Source organism: Porites lutea, chromosome 4 (genome assembly GCF_958299795.1).
Source record: "Porites lutea chromosome 4, jaPorLute2.1, whole genome shotgun sequence".
In the NCBI taxonomy this organism is placed as follows: Eukaryota; Metazoa; Cnidaria; class Anthozoa; order Scleractinia; family Poritidae; genus Porites; species Porites lutea.
In genome coordinates, this window is record NC_133204.1 from 17,270,728 (window position 1) to 17,293,280 (window position 22,553).

At 40.6% G+C, this 22,553-nt stretch overlaps 1 protein-coding gene across 1 annotated transcript; it reads right to left on the minus strand.

Moving 5' to 3' along the window:
• Positions 1–1,804: 1,804 nt before the first annotated feature.
• On the minus strand, positions 1,805–20,387 carry LOC140932731 (uncharacterized). Its single transcript, XM_073382245.1, has 4 exons — positions 20,048–20,387; positions 18,889–19,965; positions 16,898–17,328; positions 1,805–7,831 (listed from the first exon to the last, which is right to left on the minus strand). The coding sequence occupies exons 2-4, from the start codon at positions 19,917–19,919 to the stop codon at positions 4,227–4,229; spliced, it is 5,067 nt and encodes a 1,688-aa protein (XP_073238346.1). The 5' UTR covers positions 19,920–19,965; positions 20,048–20,387; the 3' UTR covers positions 1,805–4,226.
• Between the last annotated feature and the right edge of the window lie 2,166 nt (positions 20,388–22,553).

The following is a 22,553-nucleotide window of genomic DNA, read 5'->3' on the forward strand; positions in this document are numbered from 1 at the left end:
CCTCTATTTTTCTCTCCCCCCCTCCCCCGAGCTATAATCCCCGACGCCCGCCCCCTCGGTACATTTGAAAATCAAGATAGCCGTGACGGTAAGACGCGGTATATCTAAACGATCTCACGAATAAGACGCTCAAGTTTCGTCTCACGTTTCTAATATTGTCATGTTAACTACTAACTCTCGTTCGCCTTGGGAGATGATCTCGGGTTTTAATTTAAGAGGAAAGTTAATAGTTAACAATATTAGAAAAGTGAGACGAAACATAATATTTACGACGCGCCAGACAAGCAAACGCATTTGATAACCAGCAATGTTAACCGTCTCTGATCGGATTCAAATCCCTTCCAAAACAACTCGTAAAGACACAGGAACAAAGGTAAATACATATTATTATATTATTAGCTAATACAGCGTAAATACATCTAACTATTCTATTAGCTAACACAGCGCTCGGGTTCCCTGTGCAAATACACGTGCTAGCGGCAGATGCGATTCACTAAGGCGAGCGTTCAGTTGTGTGTCCTATCAAAGCAAACTATATAGTGATCTGGTTAATGATTGTCTAGCTGAAACTGTCAAGTGGTGAACAGACAAGCGGACAGAAGACCCAATGTTTCAATCATATGCCAGGAAAGTGCGTGTGATGCAATAGCATACCAGTTAATGAAAAATATTCCTTCTATTCAAAGAAAAACTTCTGATCGCAGGTTAACTTGAGACATTCATAGTGTTGGTGTCGTTCTTTCAGCCGAGCCTGTTAGCGCCACAAAAGCCTGTTCCAGGCGTCCAGATAGTGGGGACGTAGGAAAAAAAAGCAAGCAGAAAAAAAGCGTTGGGGCTAGGGAAAGAGGGGGAAGAAACCCTCCTCTCTCCCTCCTCCTTTCTTCCGCATTTTGTTTCCTCCGATCTACTTTGCGCTTGTGCCACTATCCACTGTCTGAACACTTGGAACAGGCTAGCGCCGAAAAAATCTTATATCCCACTAAAACACGAACGCAAAGAGCTGTAGAGATTCTAGAAGCAGTTTAAAACCTTCAGGGCGTTAGAGGAAATCACGTAGAGTAGAGGCCGAAGAGACTTTTCCAATAACAACGGTGTTCTTCCCCGATTTTGGAAGTCACTGAAGCAAGACGTGACGTCATATTGCATAGCACTAGGACTGAACCAAAACGTCCCCTTCTTCCTGGCCAGTACATATAGGTAAATCTTAGTTACCACTTTTGCCCTCATTAACACATGCCTTTCATTCTCTGATCAAGCTATTAAAACAACCTCTCTTAATAGTGAAAGAGTATAACAGTTTCAGTTATCTGTGAAATTTTGAGCCCGATATACCGAATAGTTTCGGAGAAATTCTCTTCCAAAAACTCGAAAGTTTACAAAGAATATACCGTAAATCCTCTATTAAGCACCCCTCTCAAATAAGCCCCCTCTCTCTGTAAGCCCCCCTTTTCAGGGGAAGAAAGTTAATAACGCCCCTCCTTTCTTTTAAGCAAGAAACAGTTAATTTTATTTTCTTTTTACTTGGCCCAAGGCAAGTGTCTACAGTAGTGTTAAGTGAATATAATCGTAACATAGTTGAGAACTAACATGACACGAAACTAAGAAACTAAATGAAAGTAAGCAAATTGTAATCAATAGAGTACAATTGTTTCAATGAAGCTTACGCTGTATCAGAGTACAGGGCAAAACTAGATCAAATAGTGTACAGTATATGAATTTCTTGGTTTACGTCGATCTACGTAAAAGGATTGATCAATCTTTGCACCACGATGGAAACAACATCACAATGACGTTACACCCGGACAACAGGGACAATAACGATTTAATTTTACACGAAGAAAGTCCTATGTGTACATCTTTAACTATGACACTCATCAAGCTACGACTTGACAACCACGAGGTCCATAAAACTACTCTCGCACATGCGTAGTACAAGCGATCTAATTGAATTATTCTCTCATGACAAACATTACTTAAAAATACAGACACACACCAAATCATAATTCTTTAAAAATATTGTGTCATTCACGCATTAAGACAAAGCTGGTATAAAATTCCAAAACATTTGTGGAAAGTAACATTATCGTCAGATCCAAATCAAACTGAAACGTTGCTTTGATAACAGGCTAAATACTTTTAATTTTCATTCAAAATATTTCTCCGTTTCTGATTGGCTCAAATCCCGTGCCTTATTCTTCATAACCAGCTATCGTTGCCCAATATTTTGAAAGTGAAGTCAAAAGTACCGGATAAATACGAGAAAAATGGACGTCAACCAAGTCGCCCTGAGGACGAGGTTGCGTTATTTTGGTAGTCCAAAACAATAACGGCGGAACTTTTTACACGTTTCGCGAAGAAGAAATAGCCGCACTACTACCTAAAAACATAGTAAGCACAGCAAGAATACAGCTCGACGGATGTCAACTTCCATTTAGAGAGCATCTGCTGTTTGCTTAATCATAACTATAACAAAACTTTACCTTACATTACGCATTTTCCAATATCCAGAAATTGTTAAGGTCTCTTTGATACTAGCAAAGGTTTTTGACTGCAGAATGTTATGAAACTTCGCGCTGAAGAAAAAATTGCCAGTAGCGTAAATGAGACAATGTTGGAAGAGACGTGCACTTTTATGAAAATAAATAGTGCGATGGCGAAGCAATTACGTTATGTGTCTTATGTATGTTATATCTCGTCTTTACAGTGCATGACTATTACTTCAAGAAAAAAGTAAATGACGGAATGTATTAATCCATCATTATTTCGATATAAACTGTACAAAAAACTGCCAGATAAAAACTCTAGATGGACGGGCGAATTACCTTTTTCCAGGGGCACCCAACGAGAATATAGTTCAAAACCACTTAAACATAGCATTGTTGAACGTATTTTAGTATTTAAACGGTAGATATGGGCATATTTTTATCTCCTAAAAATTTTTCATCTGTTCGGATTTCCTAGCGGAAAGTCTAGTGATCCGAAAATTATAGGGATCAAAACTTTCCTTTTCGAAAATTTCAGCCAGAAAAAAAGGCTCCCGAAAATTCTAGGTGACCTTTAAGGGTAAAAATCCGTTAAAAATGGGCAATTATACCATTTTTTAGATGTTCGAAAATCCTAGGAGAGGCAGGCAAGCAAGAAATTTTACAACAAATGTTCCGAAAATTCTAGAACTCAAATCGTCTTCCGAACAGATATTTTCCGAAAATTGTCGTTGGGTGCCCCTGTTTTTCTCAAGGTGTGTTTCGTGTTTCGTACAGCTGTGTAAAAACAGTGGATGAGCTAGTGATTTCTTGAACATCCAAAGAGGTTTTGTGCACAGTTGCCCTCTCTAGCACTATCTGTTTATCCTGGCAGTAAAAGTGCCAACCAAATGCAAAGGCTTTCGCAAAACGAAAACATAAAAAATATCACTATAAATAACGGGGAAATCAAGATAAGCCAGTAGGCAGATAACACTCATGCAACCCATCTTGGGGTTAAGTTAACTAGGTGACTATTGTATTCTGACGTTTCAGGCCTCAGACTCAATAATACGAAGAACAGATGCTTTCTGCATCGGAGCCAGCTATCCCTCTTCGTGGGAGCGAGGCGTCCTTCAATGTTTTGCCAGATCATTATAAACTAAATATGTTAGTAGCACTTGGTCTGAGGCCGGACGCATCATCAAATTAACTTCAACTATCTTCTGACCAGATACTATATCTGGATCTTTAAAAGGGGAAATCAGAACCGGCAAAGCTAAAGCTAAGCCTTTTAATGCAAACCTTGATCTACCAAAAAAGCTGGATGCACTGGTCAATATTCTTTAAATGCTCATTTTTCACCAACTTGGTGATGTTACCTATTTTATTTATTTATCTTCTTATTTTTTTGGCCAAACCATAACTCTCTTACCGCGGAAAAATGTAGCAAGTTTCCTTAGAATTACAGCTACCTTCACGTCGTTAGTAAGCGTATCAGGTAAAATATGGAGAGTTTTTTTTTCTTTTACTATCAATTAATCTGTTATTAGCTGTTTTACCTGTTTCTAGTTAACTGTATTGATTGGTAATGGAACACACTTTATTAGTTTTTTCACCATGCACTGTATTCCTATTTTTCTTTCTTCTTTCATTTGTTATGGTTAAAAAATCCATTTAAAAATAGGATTGAACAGGAAGTCGAACATGTCGGCTCTACTTTAAAGTACTTTCGTGTATAAAAGTGTAGCCAATGTTAATAAACTAGGTTGGATTCTGCGATGCGAAAGTTATCCCGTTAGCAACGGGTCCATGAAGATTAAAACTCACGACAAAGTATACCAAAGAGCCAGGGGTAAAGTCCCTTTCTACTTTGCCAATGTCTGCATTCTTACCGACATAAAGGTGCAGATTTCCTTGTACCAGTTCAATGTAAGGGTGGACCTTTCCAAAACGACCTGAAGACTTCTCAACTCGAATTCGTCCTTTACATTCGAGCAGTTTCCTCCGACTGTCTATCCGCCAGAATCGTGACACTTTACCAGAGTCATCTGTAGAATAGTCAGTTTCCCCTTTGAATAAAGCATTACGGGTGATTAGACGAGACATCCCTTGTCCGTCCTTTCCTACAAACAAGGTAGACTGTGTGCTTCGAAAATGATTCTGAGACTTTTCTCGACACATCCGCAACGATTTGAGGTACTTCGCGGCGAATTCAAGAGAGTTACCGTCAAGGATATTCAAAAAGTAAATGACCATCTGATAGAAATAAGGCATGCAATCATTTGGGAAGGCGTCCCGCCATCTCTCACTCAAAGTAAGCCCTTGGTCGAGGGTGTAGCTTCTTAGCCCAGTTACCAGCATACAAACCTTCATTAAGTGGTAAGCAAGCCGGTATTCATTTTCCACCAGAACAAGTTCTTCCAGCAGCTTCAACAAATACTGAAGTTTTTCAGGGGACAGTTCAGTTGGCTCAGTGGAGCTCAGAAGGAAGTGAGCCTGGAGCCTCTTGAGTTCTACCTGCGATGACTTCTGAAAATTAGGAGCACTGCAAAGAGTCTTGCAAAGTTGGATTAAATCTTCTGCATCTCGTCTTCGTCCAGGTACGAAAACGTCCTTTTTGAACGTCATCATCAGCGACAAACGGGCGTTGTTACTGAGCCTCTGCGTTTCCTCCGGATCTGTTAAGTTAGGTACACTTTGCACAATTCCATCCACAATATCCAATAGTTGAAAAGAATCGCTGACACAGGTGCGAAAGAAAGCGGGTGATTCGTTGGTTAGAAACTTCAAGGTCTTATCTGAATCGCGATTACATTTGTTTTTCATGATCCAATCAATACAAGCCAACCAAACTTCAACCTCGCCAATCAAGGGATGGGGATATGTAGGAGGAAAGTTACGCGCCTCGCGGTAGGCGGTGAGCACCTTACTGGCCAGTTCTTCAACAGTCTGCAAATCTTTAACTTTGCGAGTATTGAACTTGTGCTTCATTTCCAAATACAGGACGACACCTTTCGTGTGATATAGGCTGCGTAATCGCATCATCGACTTGTTGGCTTGGAACGCTTGTTGCATGACTGTTTTTGCTTCTGTGAAAGATGGAGGTTCTTTCTTTGCAAGGAATCTTGCTGCGTTGGCAAATATTGCGGCGTCGTTAGTTTTCGCAGCTGCTTCGCAGAATACCTTTCCTGCGAGCTCTGGATTGATCCGTTTGAGGTCTTCAAAAAGGATTGAAAATTTAAGCTTCCTTCCGTACTTGTTGTACAGGAACAACTCTTCAAACAGGGGTAGGAAACTTTCGTGTTGGTAAATAGGAAACTGAAGGAACTTCCTCACTACTCCAAAAAGATCACACTCTTGTGCCCGGAAAACCTTTCTTAGCACCAAATCCGCCACCAAGGGATGCTGAAAAGTGTATTTCTCGGGTGCCGTCTCCCTTGAGCCACTGGATCTCCCTCTGGGGAGGAGCGGTTCTGCTGGTATCATTAGGTTAAGCAAGTGCTCTGTGAAAAGCTGTTTGATGTCTTCATAAGTAGTCGTTTTCTCAGTTGAAACATCAAGGATAAACCTTTTAAAGGCTTCGTAAAGGAGCAACGCTGGTGTCGCATGATTTGCGTATTTCTGTAAGAATGCGACTACCAAAGCAATTTCTTGTTGAATGCCTCCCATTTCATCTAGGGTGTCATCTATTATCTGCTCCAGTTTAGGACGAAACTCCTCCATCATGGAAAGAAGAGGGAAATGAAAAACACGGCACAAATTAGGTTTTTGGTTTCCACCTAACGATTGAGCAATGTATTCCTTATACTTGGACTGAAACTCATTAAGATCAGCCAATGAGTCTTCCAGTTTCACGTTCACATCAAATACGTAGTGAACATTTGATGATTCCTCCCTTTTTGAGGTCTTTGATCCGTGTTGACAACGCAACAGGAGGGCTCGTTTACCTTTGTTACATAGCATCCGCACAAGTTTGTTTGAAAGGCCTTCAATCATCCCTGACTGCTGTCCATCAATTAGAATCACTGGGGAAGTCTGACAGATTTCTTCCAGTGCTGATATTCGGTCAGCAAATTTGTCTGATAGCGTGTTGTCCTCGTCAAAATAGTGGGGAGAGCTTGAAATTTTCAAAAAGGCACAAGGATACGTTGTGTGAAGATCCCACATAACTCTGCGGGCGATCGTTGAGCCACCAGTTCCGGGAGAGTGCCTAATTTCTACGATCAAGGATCGTGTCAAGCCCTGATCAAGAAGACGTTGAACATGGGTCCGGATTTTCTTGCTAATCTCTCTTCTTGCGTCGTGATTGTCATAGAGACTTACAAGTGAAATTTGGTTTCCTGAGATAAATGATTTTCTGTGTTCTTCAAAGAAATTCTCCGCTTCAGTTGGGTCACCAGAAAATTCTGGCAGGCTTTCACATCCCTGATTCAAAATTTCAAGGTGTTCGTTGAGGTAAAGAAATTCATTTTGAGTTAGCTTGGCAAGAACTCCAGCTTGCGATGAAGGCATTCGGTATTCTTGTGCTGTCGATGCACGTAGAATGTCAGACAGACCCTGACGGATAATTTTCGAGTTCAAGTCAAAGTGGCGCACTTCAAAATGCTTTGTAATTAAATGACCAAGATTGTGTTTGAAGGAGACAAGCCTTAACCTGAATTCATCGAAGTTTTCGACAAGACGACTTAATGTTACTTGCAAGTACGGCAAGGTCACATGGCGAAAAGGAAGAATAAGGCACACGATCGGCTTCTGCTTGTCAAATTTGTCAGGATCAGAACAGCAGCTGAAGAGCCTGGTGATTTGTTTAACTGAGGTAGCCTCCCATTCCGGAAATGACAGTGCGCTACCCTCAGCGTCGCTCTGTCTGCCATTAGCAAAGAGCCACTGAATCTTCTGGGGATCAATTTGACGTAACATACTACTCATTGTACTTTTCTTCAACTCTGCTGGTGTGATCATACTGACCAAGTTACTTTGTCCCTCCATCGACGTGAATTCGCGATAGAACCCTTTTTCTTCTGACATTGGATCAAAGTCCAAGACCATCCTCCATGACACACCTCTAAGAATAGAAAAGCACTCCAACTCTTCAAAAGGAAGTGCATCTGTAATAAGAATGTACTGATTCTGGTTAGGCTCAAAATTTCCAACAGTCTCGCAGAACTTAATCCATTCATCCCAGTTTGGACTGCCAAGTTCTTTTTGCCCGAAAGTACCCGTATATACAGCTTCTGTTGATTGATTTTTAAGGACGGTATCCAGTTTGTCCACAATGACACCCAGGGTTTCCTTCAAATAAGCTTCTTTTGCTTTTTCTTTTAAAAACAGCTGTCTGTAATACTCTCCCGAGAAGAGGACTTCATCTAAATCAAAACAATAAAGGAATACTTCAAACATGTGCAGGATATTATATCTCAAATTCAATTATTTCCCATCTTTTTCAGATCCTAATCTAACATAAAGAAAAAATATTCATGTTTTGCAGAACCCGATTAAAATATCTTTCTTGCTTTGTCATAAGTCTTCCGAATCGTTGTGGATCAGCCGTAATTATTCGAATTTTGGGAATTCCCAAAACAAGTATATATATAGAATCGAAATCTTCCTACAGTTAGTTTAATATATAGATTTAGCCAGGGCTAAAAACGAAGCCTCCGTTTCTATACTTGTGATAACAGGAATCAAATTTAAACTAATAACATGAACTCAAAGCCGAAAAACCAAAAAGGTTTCTAGGGTTGGGATTTCTGTCTTAAAGGGAAGACCTAAAAGGAAAATTAGGTCGACATAGGCACTTTTGTGTTCCTGTAAGCCCATTATATTTTATTTTATTATATTATATTTTTTAAACGGGCTTGGACGAACAGTTGTGTGTAGCCTTTCCATTTTTACAGCCTTACAATATCCGATTGAAACTTTTCCCGTAAGGTGTATATTTTCTTTGAGGACAGACACATAATAGGAAAGCAAACGATAACCTTTTTCGCTATTCATAACTATAATCCAATCTCCAACCTACTCAAACTGTGCGGTTCGTGCTCAGGTGTTGTACAGTGCACTGCTAAGAAATGTGCGGTAGACTTATGTTAATTACATTACAAATTATAAACGTTAATAACACAGCAACTCACAACTTTTTAAAAAATAACAAATAATAAAGACAAACTCGGGCTCGAAAAGCCGACGAGTCTGTTGTTACAATAGAGGAGAACTCTTTCATATTTTAGATCAGCTCACTTTTTCAGCGAGAATAAATAGTAGTAAACAAACAACTGAAAACAAACTTCATTCAAGCGGTTTGAGCAGTGTTCATGCAAAATTCTTGAACGGCAAGTAATGAATAAGAAAATGAATAGTTCAATGGAACATGTGTAGTTTATACACAAAAACAACGCTTAACTTTTCAAGAATGGGGAGTAGCCCGTCTGAAGTGTTTCTAAAAATCTCACGATCGTGTTTTGAGTTAATGTTATGAGCAATGACAGATGAATAACTTAATTACTTGAAAATTTTTATTCAAAAACCCATAAATTAATCCTAAAGACCGATTCGCGTTCGGTAACACTAACTGGATCGTGGATCGGTTCACGCAAGTTAAAGTAAATCGGCTGAGCACATGGCAAAAAATAAATTACAAATGCACATTTCAGGGCCACCCAACGTCAATTTTCGGAAAATATATGTTGGGAAGTCGATTTGAGATCTAGAATTTTCGGGACATTTGTTGTAAAATTTCTTGCTTGCCTGCCTTTCCTAGGATTTTCGAACATCTAAAAAATGGTATAATTGCCCGTTTTTAACGGTTTTTACCCTAAAAAGGTCACCTAGATTTTCGGGAGCCTTTTTTCTGGCTGAAATTTTCGAGAAGGTAAGTTTTGATCCCTCCAATTTTCGGATGACTAGACTTTCAGCTAGGGAATCCGAACAGATGAAAACTTTTTAGGGGATAAAAATATGCCTATATCTACCGTTTTCTTACTAAAATACGTTTAACAATGCTATGTTTAAATGGTTTTGAACTATATTCTCGTTGTGTGCCCGTGACATTTTGTGGTTTTCTTTCACGCCGATGTATAAATGAGGAAAACGTCTATGAAACCTTTATAAATACAAACATTCCCTTTTAAAAACGTACTTTCCTTGACCATAGAGTATACAGAATGTATCTCAAGTTTCTTCAGAAACCTCGCTGTTTAGGTTGGTTCAAAACAAGCGAGGCGCTCTGATCCGCGGTGAAGAACACAAGGTTGAATTCCTCGAAAGACAGTTTCATAGCGAAAAGCTCTCGTTTGTCCACAAAAAAGAAACCGAGCATTCTTTTGAACTTTCTCTTTCCATTGATGTCTTTATCGGCGTATTTTTAATCTTGAAATACAAAACTTTAGTCTTGAAAACCACCACATGATGAGCGTGCGCCAGCCATTTTGTTGATGGATGACATTTACTAACGTGTCAAATCCGCTTCTTCCCCCACCCCCTATGTAGTTGACCATGTAACTTTTGTGGGGGATTGGGGTATGAGTGATTTACTTTTGTTAAGAATTTTTTTCTCAAATCTCTGGAGTTAGAGTTTTTTTCCCTGACATATTACAGCGTAAGATTTTTTTTCAGCATTATATACGTCACAAGCGATATTTTTTTGTGTGCAGGACATTGTTTTTTCCAGTTATATACTTGAGAGCTTTTTCCCCTCGAAATCAGTCTGCAGGATATTTTTTTCTAAAAATCACCCATAACCCCCTCAAAAGTCAAATGGTCGGCCCCTAAAATGCACCAAACATATGCTCAGTTAGCAGATTCCGATTTGTCAATCATTTCCAAAGCCTTTTGAAACAATAGGGGACAAAACTCTCTAGGAGGGAGGGGAGGAATTCGTTTCTACTTACCTCTACCCGGAGCGTCCGTACGGACGCGTACTGTGACGTCATAACCAAATTTTTTCGGATGGATAGTTCACCAAATTTTCCTAGGTATGGAGCTCCACGCTTGCGCGCGCTTGCGGAGGCTCCTCTACTAGGAACCTAAAGCAGCTTTATCCGTAAAGTCAAGGAAAACGCTCCTTTGAATCAATTTGAATTTGTTGCAGTGTGATTTCCATGCAACTGAATGTTCGGCCTGAGCGCGAGTTCGTATGGAAGGTTTTTTAGGAACGTTAACCAGTGTATCTTCAAGTTTCCGATATAAATAAAACCTTGACTTTAATCTTCGAAGTTGTTGATCACAGGCGGGCGTTAACTTCCGCGTTTACCCACAACCGCGAAGATTCACTAAGAGTCACTTTTAAAATTGCTCCCAAACGTAAAAGAAACGGTAAATTCTACTTCGATAGCAGATAAATGCCCGAGGCACCTATCGGAAGATTGAGTCGAGGGGCGTTGCTGAGGCCTTCAAACCCTGACCCCGCCTAGGGGAAGCAATCTTTTTATTTCGGTACCGTGATAAAGACAGCTAATTTTGTTACTCCGCTTAAGGGGATTAGGGTACGTCCCTGCTTAGGCACATAAGAAGACCCTTTTTATGTCTGTTCTTCTAAAGCCGAAAGGGGTACTTTCTACGGGGTCGGACAAAGATAGCGTGTTAAGTATCACATAGCGCAGATTTAGCAAGGACAACGTGACTACAGTGACGACAGCGCGCAGATCTAAAACCCGAATTATCCAATAGCAGAGTAGCAAACTGGACAACGGAGTCGCGAATTTTTTACAATTTGCAATTTTTAAATCAGTTATAGTTGGTTCTCTAAGAACCTCTGTTTCAGTCTGTGCGCCATTTTTAATAATTTCGATTCAAATAAATGGAATCCTGTTGTCAACGGGAAATTCAATAGTGAAAGAAGGAAAGACTGAGGTAGAGACTGTTAAGGGTAGTAAGAAAATCAGTCGCCGCTTAAGTGTTAAACATTCGGACCAAAGATCGTTAACGTATCATCTGCGAAACGCAGGCATTGCATCATCGCAAGCAAGCTTCTCTTCAAGATGGCACGTAAAAACATTACTTAACTAGACTCGCCGAAAGGCGACTTTAACTGGGCTACTATAAAAATGGGCTGCCATATTTGAAGTTTGAACAAACCTCAATCCCTCTGTAACATTAGACCAAAAGCGGTTCAAGAATCAAGACACTAAAATATTCTAGATGTAGGGACAGTAGGACGGTAGATTGTTTTTAGTTTCTTTTTTACTGTTATAACGACCGTAAGAATCAAAGATGGATGAAAAATGGTATCTGTATTTCCAAAGAAGTTAAAATGAAACTAGAAACTACCAAAACTATCGATAGTTCGCTACACTATCGCGATATTTATCGATGTTTCATTTTTACTATTGATCCATCGCTATCGCAGCGTTAGTATCGCGATTAATCGATACTTCGATGTAATGTTACAGCCTTAGTTGTGTACGTAAAAAGGCGATGCATGTTAAAGCGACTTGCAAACGGGTTATGATGTCTTAGAAAAGAGTCCAAATTACTACATTTTTGTTTTTTTTTTTTCTGAAAGATTTATTTCGTCAGAAGTAATATAATCTATAATTCTTGGAATGAAAAAGCTATAATATTTATTTCGTAATCAACAAATTCATTCCAAGCAGTTCCAAGCTTATTTCACGGTAACAGCGGCGGTGGAGCGAAATAAAAAGTGGGGGTGGAGGCGGGGGTGGCTGAAAATAAAATCGGACATTCCATTTTTCCGCCTCCCCCCTCCCCCTCCCAAGAAGAGGTAATAGGCGCCTCTATCTTTTTTAAGACGCCGACAACATTTTAAACCCCTCCGATGCAATCTTCAATGGTGTCGACAACCAAAACTACATAGGATAGCCTTCCATAGGGGGTGTGGGGCGCAAGTGCAGATAAAAAATGATATGTCCCAATTCAACCGGCTACGTTCGCTGTTTCTTGTTTCAAACAGACGAGTCGGCGTTTACTTGAACTTTCCAAAATACTGTTTTTAAGTCCGAATAAGTTGACCGTGGCAAGGCGAATTCTTCACCAGCTGGGCGGCATCCAGAGAGTGAGCGCTTTGCCGGAGGACCCGACATTCAACCAAATAAATAATTAATACGACAATCCGTCGTACAAGAGAATTTGCGTTGAGTTCAGAGAAGAGCCAACGGCAGACTTCAGTTACACGCACGATCAAAATCATGGCCTTGGTTAGACAGAAGTTCTTGGCCCTTTAAGAAGTGGATGAATCCGCCGGCTATGTTGTCAAGCCCTTAAAGTCAGCGTTTTGCAGACGAGAGCGGGGCTGAGAAGGGCAAAGAAAACATTCTTGGATTCAGAAACAAACAGGGTGCCGTTAGGCAATTTGATTGGTTTGTGACCAACAAGGCGAACGGGCTCACGCAGGTAGGGCTGCATTCTTGTCGATGGAGGTTGGGCGAAAGAAGTGCGGGGCGAGTTCCTCGAATTCTTGGAGGACGCTATCAGGCAGCCAGACCTTGTCAAGAGCGTGCAGTTCTACCAGCTCACTGTAGACGAAGCAAGGTGCGTCTTGATTTAGCAGCTGCGCCTGGGACGTGGCTGATGTCTTCTCGAATGGTGATTAATACAGAGAGAACAGTTGCCTACAATAGCAAGCTCTGGCAGGCAACACCAAGCTTGAAGCTTGGTTTGAGCAATGACGTTAACAAAGAGACAAAAAAAAGAGGGTCTGTGCCTTATGGACGGCGGCTCTTCAAAAAATTAACCCGCCAAACAGCCATCCTTCCAATCAAATTCATAAGGAGGCGCACAGGAAGGCGCCCGCTCCAGCGACTACAAAGTCACGACGTAAACAAGGTGATGCTCTTTGTGGGCGCAGTCATTTTGACTGGGCTGTTAAATTGGAAGCGTTAACGGTTGCACTTGAGGAACTCTCCCATTGAAAAGGCGACCACGGCAAGAATTATTGGCCACGTGCATTCTAACAGAAAGGAAATGGGTTTCCCAGTTGCTTTTAAAAAAAACTCACGATCGAACCAATCAGGCCGGGGAGAACAGAACCGATTTTGCCTATTGCCAGTAACCCTTTACCGATGCTCTTGTTCACTTTTTAAGGTCACAGCGCCGATCGTAACTCAAGCGCAAGGACAACGGTGGTAAGGGTTAAGCCACACCTTTTAAAGATCTCTTTCACCCGCTCACGTAGCAGAAGCTTTTCCCGAAGCTTCTCGTTTTGTTCTTCAAGAGCCACGACGTTTTGTATCTCTTCTTCTACTTTTTCAAGTGGTCTCTCCCTTACTTCCGGTTGTTCATTGTCATCGTTAGCAATTTCTTCATTTGCAGCTATTTCTGCATTGCGCCTGTCGATCTCCGCTTGATTTTGAGCGATAAGCTCTTGTCTTGAAAGGCCGACAAACTTTGGCAAGCTTTTTCTCACGGACATGTCTTCATTGAAAATCTGAGATTCACCTCCCTTTGGGCCAATGCTCACGATTTTCCCGGGGTACTCATCCTTGGGAATTTAAAGATTTAGTCTTGTTCGTCTTTCTGAGTCATATCCGGATAAAGATCTTCTAGCCTGGACTGTGCCTCGATTATTCTTTGATCTTCAGCAGCAATAATAACCCTCCCTAGGGCAGCGCCTTAGATGAAAGAGGTTTCTTGAATGTGCCCTCTTTCTGGCGGCCTGTTCCGCTGGTAGTGCGCATGGGACAGTTTTCACCGGAAAGGCCAGGCATTGAGGAAGAACCGACTGCGCCATCATCATCATCGTCGTCGGCGAGTTCCTCATGGGGGATGAGAGGATCTCATGTTTTTTTATATATTACATTTTTAAAAAACATATATAACATGCATGGCATTGCAATCCAACCACCTTACAACACACTATGAAAAAGAGCAGTGAGGCAAACCCCGGTGAGAAGCTTTACGTTTCGGTGCCAAAGCTTAACAAAAATGAAGTCATTGTGCCGGGGTCATTGTATCTGCCTTTCAATATCGATCTGAACGGTGGCCACGCAGATAACGTTTTAGTCCAGAACGTCTCAAGGGCGCTTTAAGTGGACAAATTCACTGTGAAATACGGGGGCACCACACTCCAAGACACATTCGACTATGATATTTAAAACATTTTCGAGGATCTTTTCCTTCTTGTGGATGACGGCAAGAACAGGTTGCTGGAAGGGATTCAAAGTGAGGCCCTTTGCAAGATTCGCTCGGGCTCTGGGGACAAAACACTGCGGGCGAGGACGCCGAAAATTGTCTAAACGCTGTTTTCAGCAACAAGTACCGCACCCGACTGGAGCATCAATTTTTGACAGACCATGGGGTCCTTCACCCACTGGAACTGTACAGTGATCTTATTTTCGAGCTGACACTTGCTCGGAGTCTACAAGCTGACAAACATTCAGCTGGAGTACGAAACTATCCACAACGACGTGCTGGCCAAGGATCGCAGGCAACCAATGTTTATTCCAGCGCTAAGGCATTTCCTTACGATCATATTATGCGAGAAGAGGCAACCTTTGCAAAAAAGCACGGACAGCAGGCTGGACATCAAAGTAAACCCACAGCACCAGTCACTCAAGGCCATACTTGCTTTTCAACGAACCCTACAAAGCAGGCACCCGAGGCACAGAAAAATACGTTTATCCCGACATCACCAAAAGGAGCGTCACGGTGAACGGCTCTCACAAAAGGATTTATGACAACAGAATTGTGGGTCATGACATGTGGCAGGAGATAAGCCGGTTTCAATGAATATCATTGAACATGAACATCATTAAATATAGGATGGACCCAAACATAACATTCCTTTGAATGCCCTGATAACTGGGGCCGAAAAACTCTGGCAAAAAACAATTCCTTGTAAATCAGCTGCGGGGTCCTCTTCGAGACAAGTTTGATTATCGTTTTGATATGCCCAACCTTAATCCACAGCAAAACCTACAAGGGGTTTGTGGACACGACCCCTTTATTTTTGTGATTGACTGCCCCCAAGAAGAGGTTGAACTCTGGCTTCAACTGTGCAGTTATTTCTTTGAGGGAACAAACACGCTTTATGTTTTGGACGGTTGCCCTGCGTCGAAAGACGTGAAAGGCCGAACAGGCCAGCTGGTTTCTTTCGGCTTTTCAAATCACCATGCAGGCATAAGAGTTTCGATTCCGACCAGCAGGTCACCAGCATTGAAAAACCCTTCCTCAAAAATGTTGTTGCTATTATTCTGTTTTACCATCCGTCGGCCAAAACCACAAAAACCTTCTTTGAAGACTGCGCCGGCGCACTTTGTTCTGAAGAGTACAAGGAACTGATACTTGAACTGGAAAAAACAAAAATTTTTCTATCCAGTGTTGCCCTTCCCCACCCCTACGGAATCAAATTTTTCTATTACTATATACCGCATGTCTGAACAGGATGCGGAACAACAAGCTCTCAACGAGGTCATGTATCGCTAATTAATGCCCCGGCCCAAGCATTGATCATGAGTACTGATTTGCATTTTTTTTTTAATTAACGAGTGCTATGCCATGACCGGTAATAAACATCCTTTCTCTTTTCAAAGCCGCTCTGCAGCCATATTGATTGCAGCGCAGATCGTGATTCGGGAATTTTCTGTGCTGCTTCACCACTGTCAAAACGCTTTCCACGGCAGCGCTCAACAGCCCAAATTTGCAACTGCACAGCTCTTTTGCAGCACTTCTTGAAGTCACAAAACTTATAAAATCATTCCGCATCGATTGAAAATAACACTATGATCGAATCACCTCGATCAACGCAAAAACGCAAAACCTTCTCCATTCGCAACGCCTTCTGGGTTACTGGGTTAATAATTGATAGTGTTCATTTTTAGACGCAGAAATCTACCTATTTTATAAACTGGGCACAGACAGCCCAGTTAATAAAAAGCCAAGGGGCGAAATCATGGCCGCACCATCTAATTGTCCATTTAATATTTGGTTAGTAGTCGCGATTTTAAGTAGCCTGCGAGGTGTTCCTTTTGAAGGTTCAGAACATAGGTTTGGTTTAACCCGGAAAAAAAAGGCCCATTCAAAGGGACCTTTAATTAAAATATTTCAAACAGACCCAACTTATGGCTGTATCACGCCTCTACTCCAAGCCGGTTGAGAAAAGGAATACAGTATACTTAAGCAGGTAGGTGAACAGCTACTAATTTTTTATGGATCGTATACGAAAGGGGTACCTTTGCTGGCAAAAATAGTATTAAAAAAGTGAAGGGTTGTTCCTCATGGCAGAGCCTCCCAATATCAAAGTTGTTGAGTACCCCATGGTAGATTGCAAAAAACGTTTGGATCAATTTAGGTTTATGGGAAACTGCCCACCTACCCCTCCTGTAACCCAACATTTTGCCCTATGTGAGAAGTAAGTGTTCATGTTAACTTAGGGGAAGGGTAGGTGGGCAGTTTCCCAGAAACCTAAATTGATTCAAACTTTTTTGGGGGAAACGCTTAGGCGTAGATGGCGCTTTATCTTTGATTACTGAAAATACCTGACTGGTGAGCGATCTCTGCGACTTCATTGGGATGTGCACCAAGTTTAACGAAGTTTCCAGATAAAATCGGCCAGAAGGCGTTGAAATGCAAATCAGTCATTTTTTCTGTTGAAGGATGTCCTAGCAGGCTGTTGCGGCAGTTCCTCAATTCCCTAAGAGCAAGTGTGAAACCAGGTTTCTTGTTAATCTCCACCATGCAGTTCTTAGAGTAGAGAAGTGCGGTTGTCATTAAGGAGAAATCCCATTCGTTAATATCTCCTTTGTTGAAAATGGCTTCTTGTTCTTTATTGAGCTTCATAGTTCCTTTGTCATAGCCAGCTGCATCAGAGGGCTGATTGCACCACAAAGGATTGATATCCATAAACAGCTTTCTGAGTGCTCGAAGGCCCACCCCATAAATCAGCTTGAAAATGCACATGATATTCCTCCTGAAAACAAAAAATATAAACTCCATGTTCTATACGCATTAAAGGTTTTAAATTGGGAAAAACGCTACTAAACGGGACAGTCGACACCTGCATATAAAAAAGCTATTGCCGCGTGAGAACGTACAGGCTGAAGTTTGAAAAAGTAGACCCTGAGGCCATTAAAACCATTTTATAGGAACCCATTTAGTCTGAAAGTTGAAATAGGCTCCTATTAATAAGTCCTGCCTAGCTTAATCAGTTATAAACTTGAAGACAGACATTGTAGGAGCTCTATTTACTTTTTCTGTGACTACAAAACTGTACTTATCTGATCCAATACTCCAAAAATATTCTGATGAAAGCTTATTTGCAGTAAACAATTATGCTACCATTTGTTATGTTTGTAATTCATTTGTTCTTTCATTCAATTAATGGTAAAGTAGTTTTATACAACTGTTTTATATTGCCTGTTTCAATCCCATAGACAGTGGGTCGTTACAACTCACAGTAAAACAAAGGGAAAAAAAGTACATTATTCAAAAACATAATAAAGCATGTTTCATTTTCTGAGATCATCAGTTGCGACATAAACAATAGGTTTCAAACTTCTCATAATGCATTGATCAATATTTCGGTTATTTTATGAATTAATATTAAATAACAATGATTATGTGATGTGTTTCTTGAGACTTTGCCTCAATCACTACAATAAAAGTTTTTAGTATATACTAAAACAGTGGATAGTGTTTTTCGCACGCTCTGACTGGCTACTCAATCAGTGAATATCCTGTACTATTCACTGATTCACATCCAGTTCATCTGAGCAAGACGCCAAACGCCAACCTCGCGTAAGTTGCGAGCAAAATGCCTTCCCGGTTTGCTGCTGTATCAAATAAAGAAATTTCAAAACTAATCAAGCAAGCTGTTTCCAAAATACACAAAGAAGGTGACGAAGTTCAGTTTGGAAGTTTTAATAGGTAAAGCTTTGTCTTTTTGACTCGAATTTATCGATAAAACCGGTAAAAAGTTTTTTGTTTACAAATGCAAATTAAGCTTAAGTCTTGCATGACTTTATTTAGTTGACTTGTTCATAAATAAACTCAAAACTAAATTTAATAATCTTTTTTTAAAGAATGATTTTAAATACAAAAAGAATTCACAACTGCTTTTGCAGAAATTTCCCGGCAACAGCTAAACAAATGCCTTCAAAAGTTTTATTTGTTGGCAACAGTGTTTGAGTTAAAAATCATCATTAATTTCTCTCCTCAATTATCTCACTGTTTTAGTATATACTAGGTAAGACAATTATTCACCTCAGTGTAGGTGGCTGTTGGTAGATATTTACCTTGCTGCTTCGCAGCTCGGTAAATAGCACGACTAGCCACCTCCACTTCGGTGAATAATTGTTATTTATTTTATTTAATATATTTTATATTTTCTTCGGTGTAACAACTACTACCTCATTTTATCCCTCCGATTAATATCAGCGAAAATGGTATCAATCAGAAAACCTCACCTTTAATGCTATGTTATGTCGCTAAACAGTGTGTTCTTAGTTGAGTATGAAGTATTTCTACCTACGTTTCTCTAACCGAAGAGGGGTCAGATAGATAATTTTCATCAATTGCTTCATGCCTCTCATCTTGCTTGACCACATCATCTCCACTTGAAATCACGATTGCTTTGTCTTTCTGATACATAACATTATCCGTGATCTTCGAGTCGCTTGCCTCCAAGTTGGTGGCTTCAGAAACAGGAATTGGGGCCTTGTTGTATTGCATCAACAAAGGAAAAGCATTTGATCCAACACTTGTATCTTCCGTAGACGTAGCTGGATAACCGACTTTGTTGTGACGAGGTGAACGACTCCTCAGTCCCCTCAGTTGTGTTGTCGTATCAAATACCCCTTCATCATCTACTTCCTCCTTCCCATCACTTTTCTTCACAGAAGTTCTTCCCTGGAAGAGATCTCTGTTATTTTCTTCGATGACATTCTCATCAACCCTCCTTTGGGGTGATTGGATCTTAACAGCAGCAGCTCCATGATTCCTTCTTGAAGGAATCTTGGCGACACAGGAGGTGGAGTCTGGTTTATCCCCGACAAGGTTATCTTCATCGCAGGTGGACCCGACAGGATCAACGTTTGTAGCTTTTTTATTCTTCTTTCTCTTTTTCCTCTTTTTCTTTGTGTGAGACGTGCATTCCTGAGGACTTTCGTGCTCAAATGATGGACGTCCTGATCGGTGCTCGTCGTCTTTTTCACTTTGATCTTCTGTTTTAGCTGTTACTCTCGTTGCTGGGCATGAGGAGGCTGAGTGATGATCGAAAGGAACATTAACTTCAGTGTCATCGCGAGTTTTCTCAGAACCCTGCCCTGATACATTTTCAGCCGAAGCATCTTCCTTCTTCTTATTCTTTTTTTTCTTCTTGCTCTTCTGTTTGTTTAGTCCGTAACTTATACTGTTGTTGTTTGCAGAGTCCACCGTTATTAATGATTCATGTACTCTGTCGAGTATTGGTCGTTCGACAAGATGCTCTGAGCTTTCATTATCATTTGCTGATGATTCGCTTGCCGAAGGCGCGGTTTGGCTCGTAAAAATTAAATTCCCCATTTAGGACGTCCAACGAATTGTTCAACCGAATGTCGGCATATTCAGCCTGCAAAATATGATATTCGGTTCATTGAAACGAAAACTCCAGTAACATCAAAATTTGATAGTACATATATATCAATGCTTACTGTCTGGGTATTCTGCTGACATGTTTCCCTTGCTGTTGAAACATTTTCGCCTTTAAAGCGTTTTCTCAGGCAGGTTTCTTCCAGCCGAGCGAGAGGCAAATTTCTCAGGCACTTCCGCTTTCACTCTTGCGGCGTACTTTTCACAAGATTACAGCTGAATAACCCGGATTTTCAGACATGATGGGCGCGATCCATTCAACCAAAATTTCCGGAAATTTCGGTCCAAAACTCAATGGATCGGTTCGGTCCAACCGGAAAAGTTTCGAAAAAACAGGTCCACCTTTTGAGGTGGTCCTCTTTTCCCGGTCGGACCGGTCTGAATTTTGGTTGAATGGATCGCGCCCGATGCGACGGTCATGATTCGACCTGTCATGGTTCGACACTAATCACGTGACGTGTCGCTTCCCAGTACGTAAAGGGTTGCAAAAATAATTGAGAGTTCTGCCGTGGGATCCGAAACAGTGAGAGAAAGATCTGGCTGGCAAGGAAAGCTTAGCACTAAAGGACATAAGTGTAACGAAACTAGTATCCCGACAAATGCGTTTTACCTGAAGAGGAAAGCTTTGTTGCCTGGAAAGCGGCGACATGATACGGAAAATTATGATAACATGTGATACCTGGAGTTCGATTTCCGAGTTCGAATGTATTTATGTAGGCAGCTGTGACGGCGATTTCATAATGAACGAAATATTATCAATACGGCGAAAAGCTAAATAGTCCGATTGTTTATCGTTTAGTCTTCTTCCGTATGACAAGGTTTCGGTATTTTGCAGTCGGTGAATACCACCAGCAATTTACATGTAACAGTGATGCAAATTTAGTTAACAGGGAGGCAAATTTGTATTTCTTCAAGCTGGTACTTTTTCGACCTTACTTAGCTTCTGCATGGTTAAAAAATAACAGGAAAATTTGACGTTTTGCGGAAGAAATCAACAGATAAATTGATCAGTCTGCCGTTGTGAAAGAATTTGCTGGAGAGTTTGAAAGTTTTGTTTTGTCAACCATTGAAAAATATCACAGTGGTCGGTCCTTGACCTATGCCCCTAGTGAGCACAAATAAAGAAAACCATACATAAAAGAAAGCACATTTGTTTTTATTGAAAAAGGGTATTGTTTGTCTTTACACTAGGCTGTTAAGTAAGACTTAAGAGCTGCTAAGTTTTACTAAGCCAAAAATTAGTGCGTGAAGACCGTGAAGACCTTAGTAAAATCTCAAGTAACTTTACTTTGTATCTCATTAAAGTCGGAAAGTTGAAATGATTCAAGAAAGTTTCAAGCGACTTGCAAACCATCCTTTTTTTTAGCTGACTTGCGGTTTCTTGAGCTTTGACTCAGGCAAACATGTCAATCAATTAATTATGATGCGTGGGAAAATGACCTTAGTTAACCTGAAGTAAAAAAGAATCGGTTGTGTGAAGCTTTATTTTACTTGAAGTAATTAAAATTTACTTGTCTTGAAATATTTCTTAGCTTATTTAGGCTCTAGTGTAAAGACTACCAATTGATCGAGAAGTCCACACGCCCTATAACATGTATTGCGATTAGATTGCATGACTTGCATGAGAGGCTGCTGTCTGAAAAGGAGAACAAATTATGAATCACAGTCTTCCTTTTCTGAATCACAAGAGAAACATTCAAGCTATCATTAAAGTAACTTTTAGATTGTGTGCTTTGATTCCTGTAGGATATTCAAAGTAAAATACTGTACTGCTTGGTAACCTCTCGGTCGAATCATGACGGTCGAATCATGTCTAAAATTCAGGGTGTATACACAGCACTGAAATCAGCTGTAAAGTCCGTAAACTTTGTTCGCTCATGTTTTGCATCGCTTCATCGCGTGCTTTCGGCTATGTCGGAGTAGGCTTAAGAAAAAAGTACAGTAAAACAGGATGGGATACACGTCCGACTACCACGTACAGCTCACAAGAATGGTTCTTTACACTAGGCTGTTAAGTAAGACTTAAGAGCTGCTAAGTTTTACTTAACCAAAAAATTCATGTGAAGGCCTAAGTGAAATCTCAAGTTACTTTACTTTGCATCTCATTAAAGTCGGAAAGTTGAAACGATTCAAGAAAGTTTCAAGTGACTTGAAAACCATCATTAAAACAGACTTAGCGAACTCGCGGTTTCTAAGCTTTGAGAAAGGGGAAACATGTCAATCAATCTTAATTATGTTGCGTAGGAAAATAAGCTTAAGTAAACCTGAAGTAAAAAAGATACGTTGTGTGTGAAGCTTTATTTTACTTGAAGAATTTCAAATTTACTCGTCTTGAAATATTTCTTAGCTTGTTTAAGCTCTAGTGTAAAGACTACCAATGTCATAAATCTCGCTCCAGATCTTAAGTATAAGTGAGATGTAGGACGTGGTCACGTGATGTAAAAAGACAGATGTCTTGCCGTATCTTTTGGGTAAGCATTGTGGTCTAGTTTGTTGCATGATGAGATGGACCAATAAAGGTGAAGGCAGCCTCTCCCAAGGCCAGCTCGCCCTATCACAGTGAGTGAA

Coding starts and splice junctions, on each gene's coding strand:
- LOC140932731 (XM_073382245.1), bottom strand. CDS start 19,919: ATGGGGAATTTAATTTTTACGAGCCAAACCGCGCCTTCGGCAAGCGAA. Junction 17,329..18,888: donor CCCTCTTCGGTTAGAGAAAC/GTAGGTAGAAAT, acceptor TTTTGTTTTCAG/GAGGAATATCATGTGCATTT. Junction 7,832..16,897: donor AGAGATCGCTCACCAGTCAG/GTATTTTCAGTA, acceptor GTTTTGATTTAG/ATGAAGTCCTCTTCTCGGGA.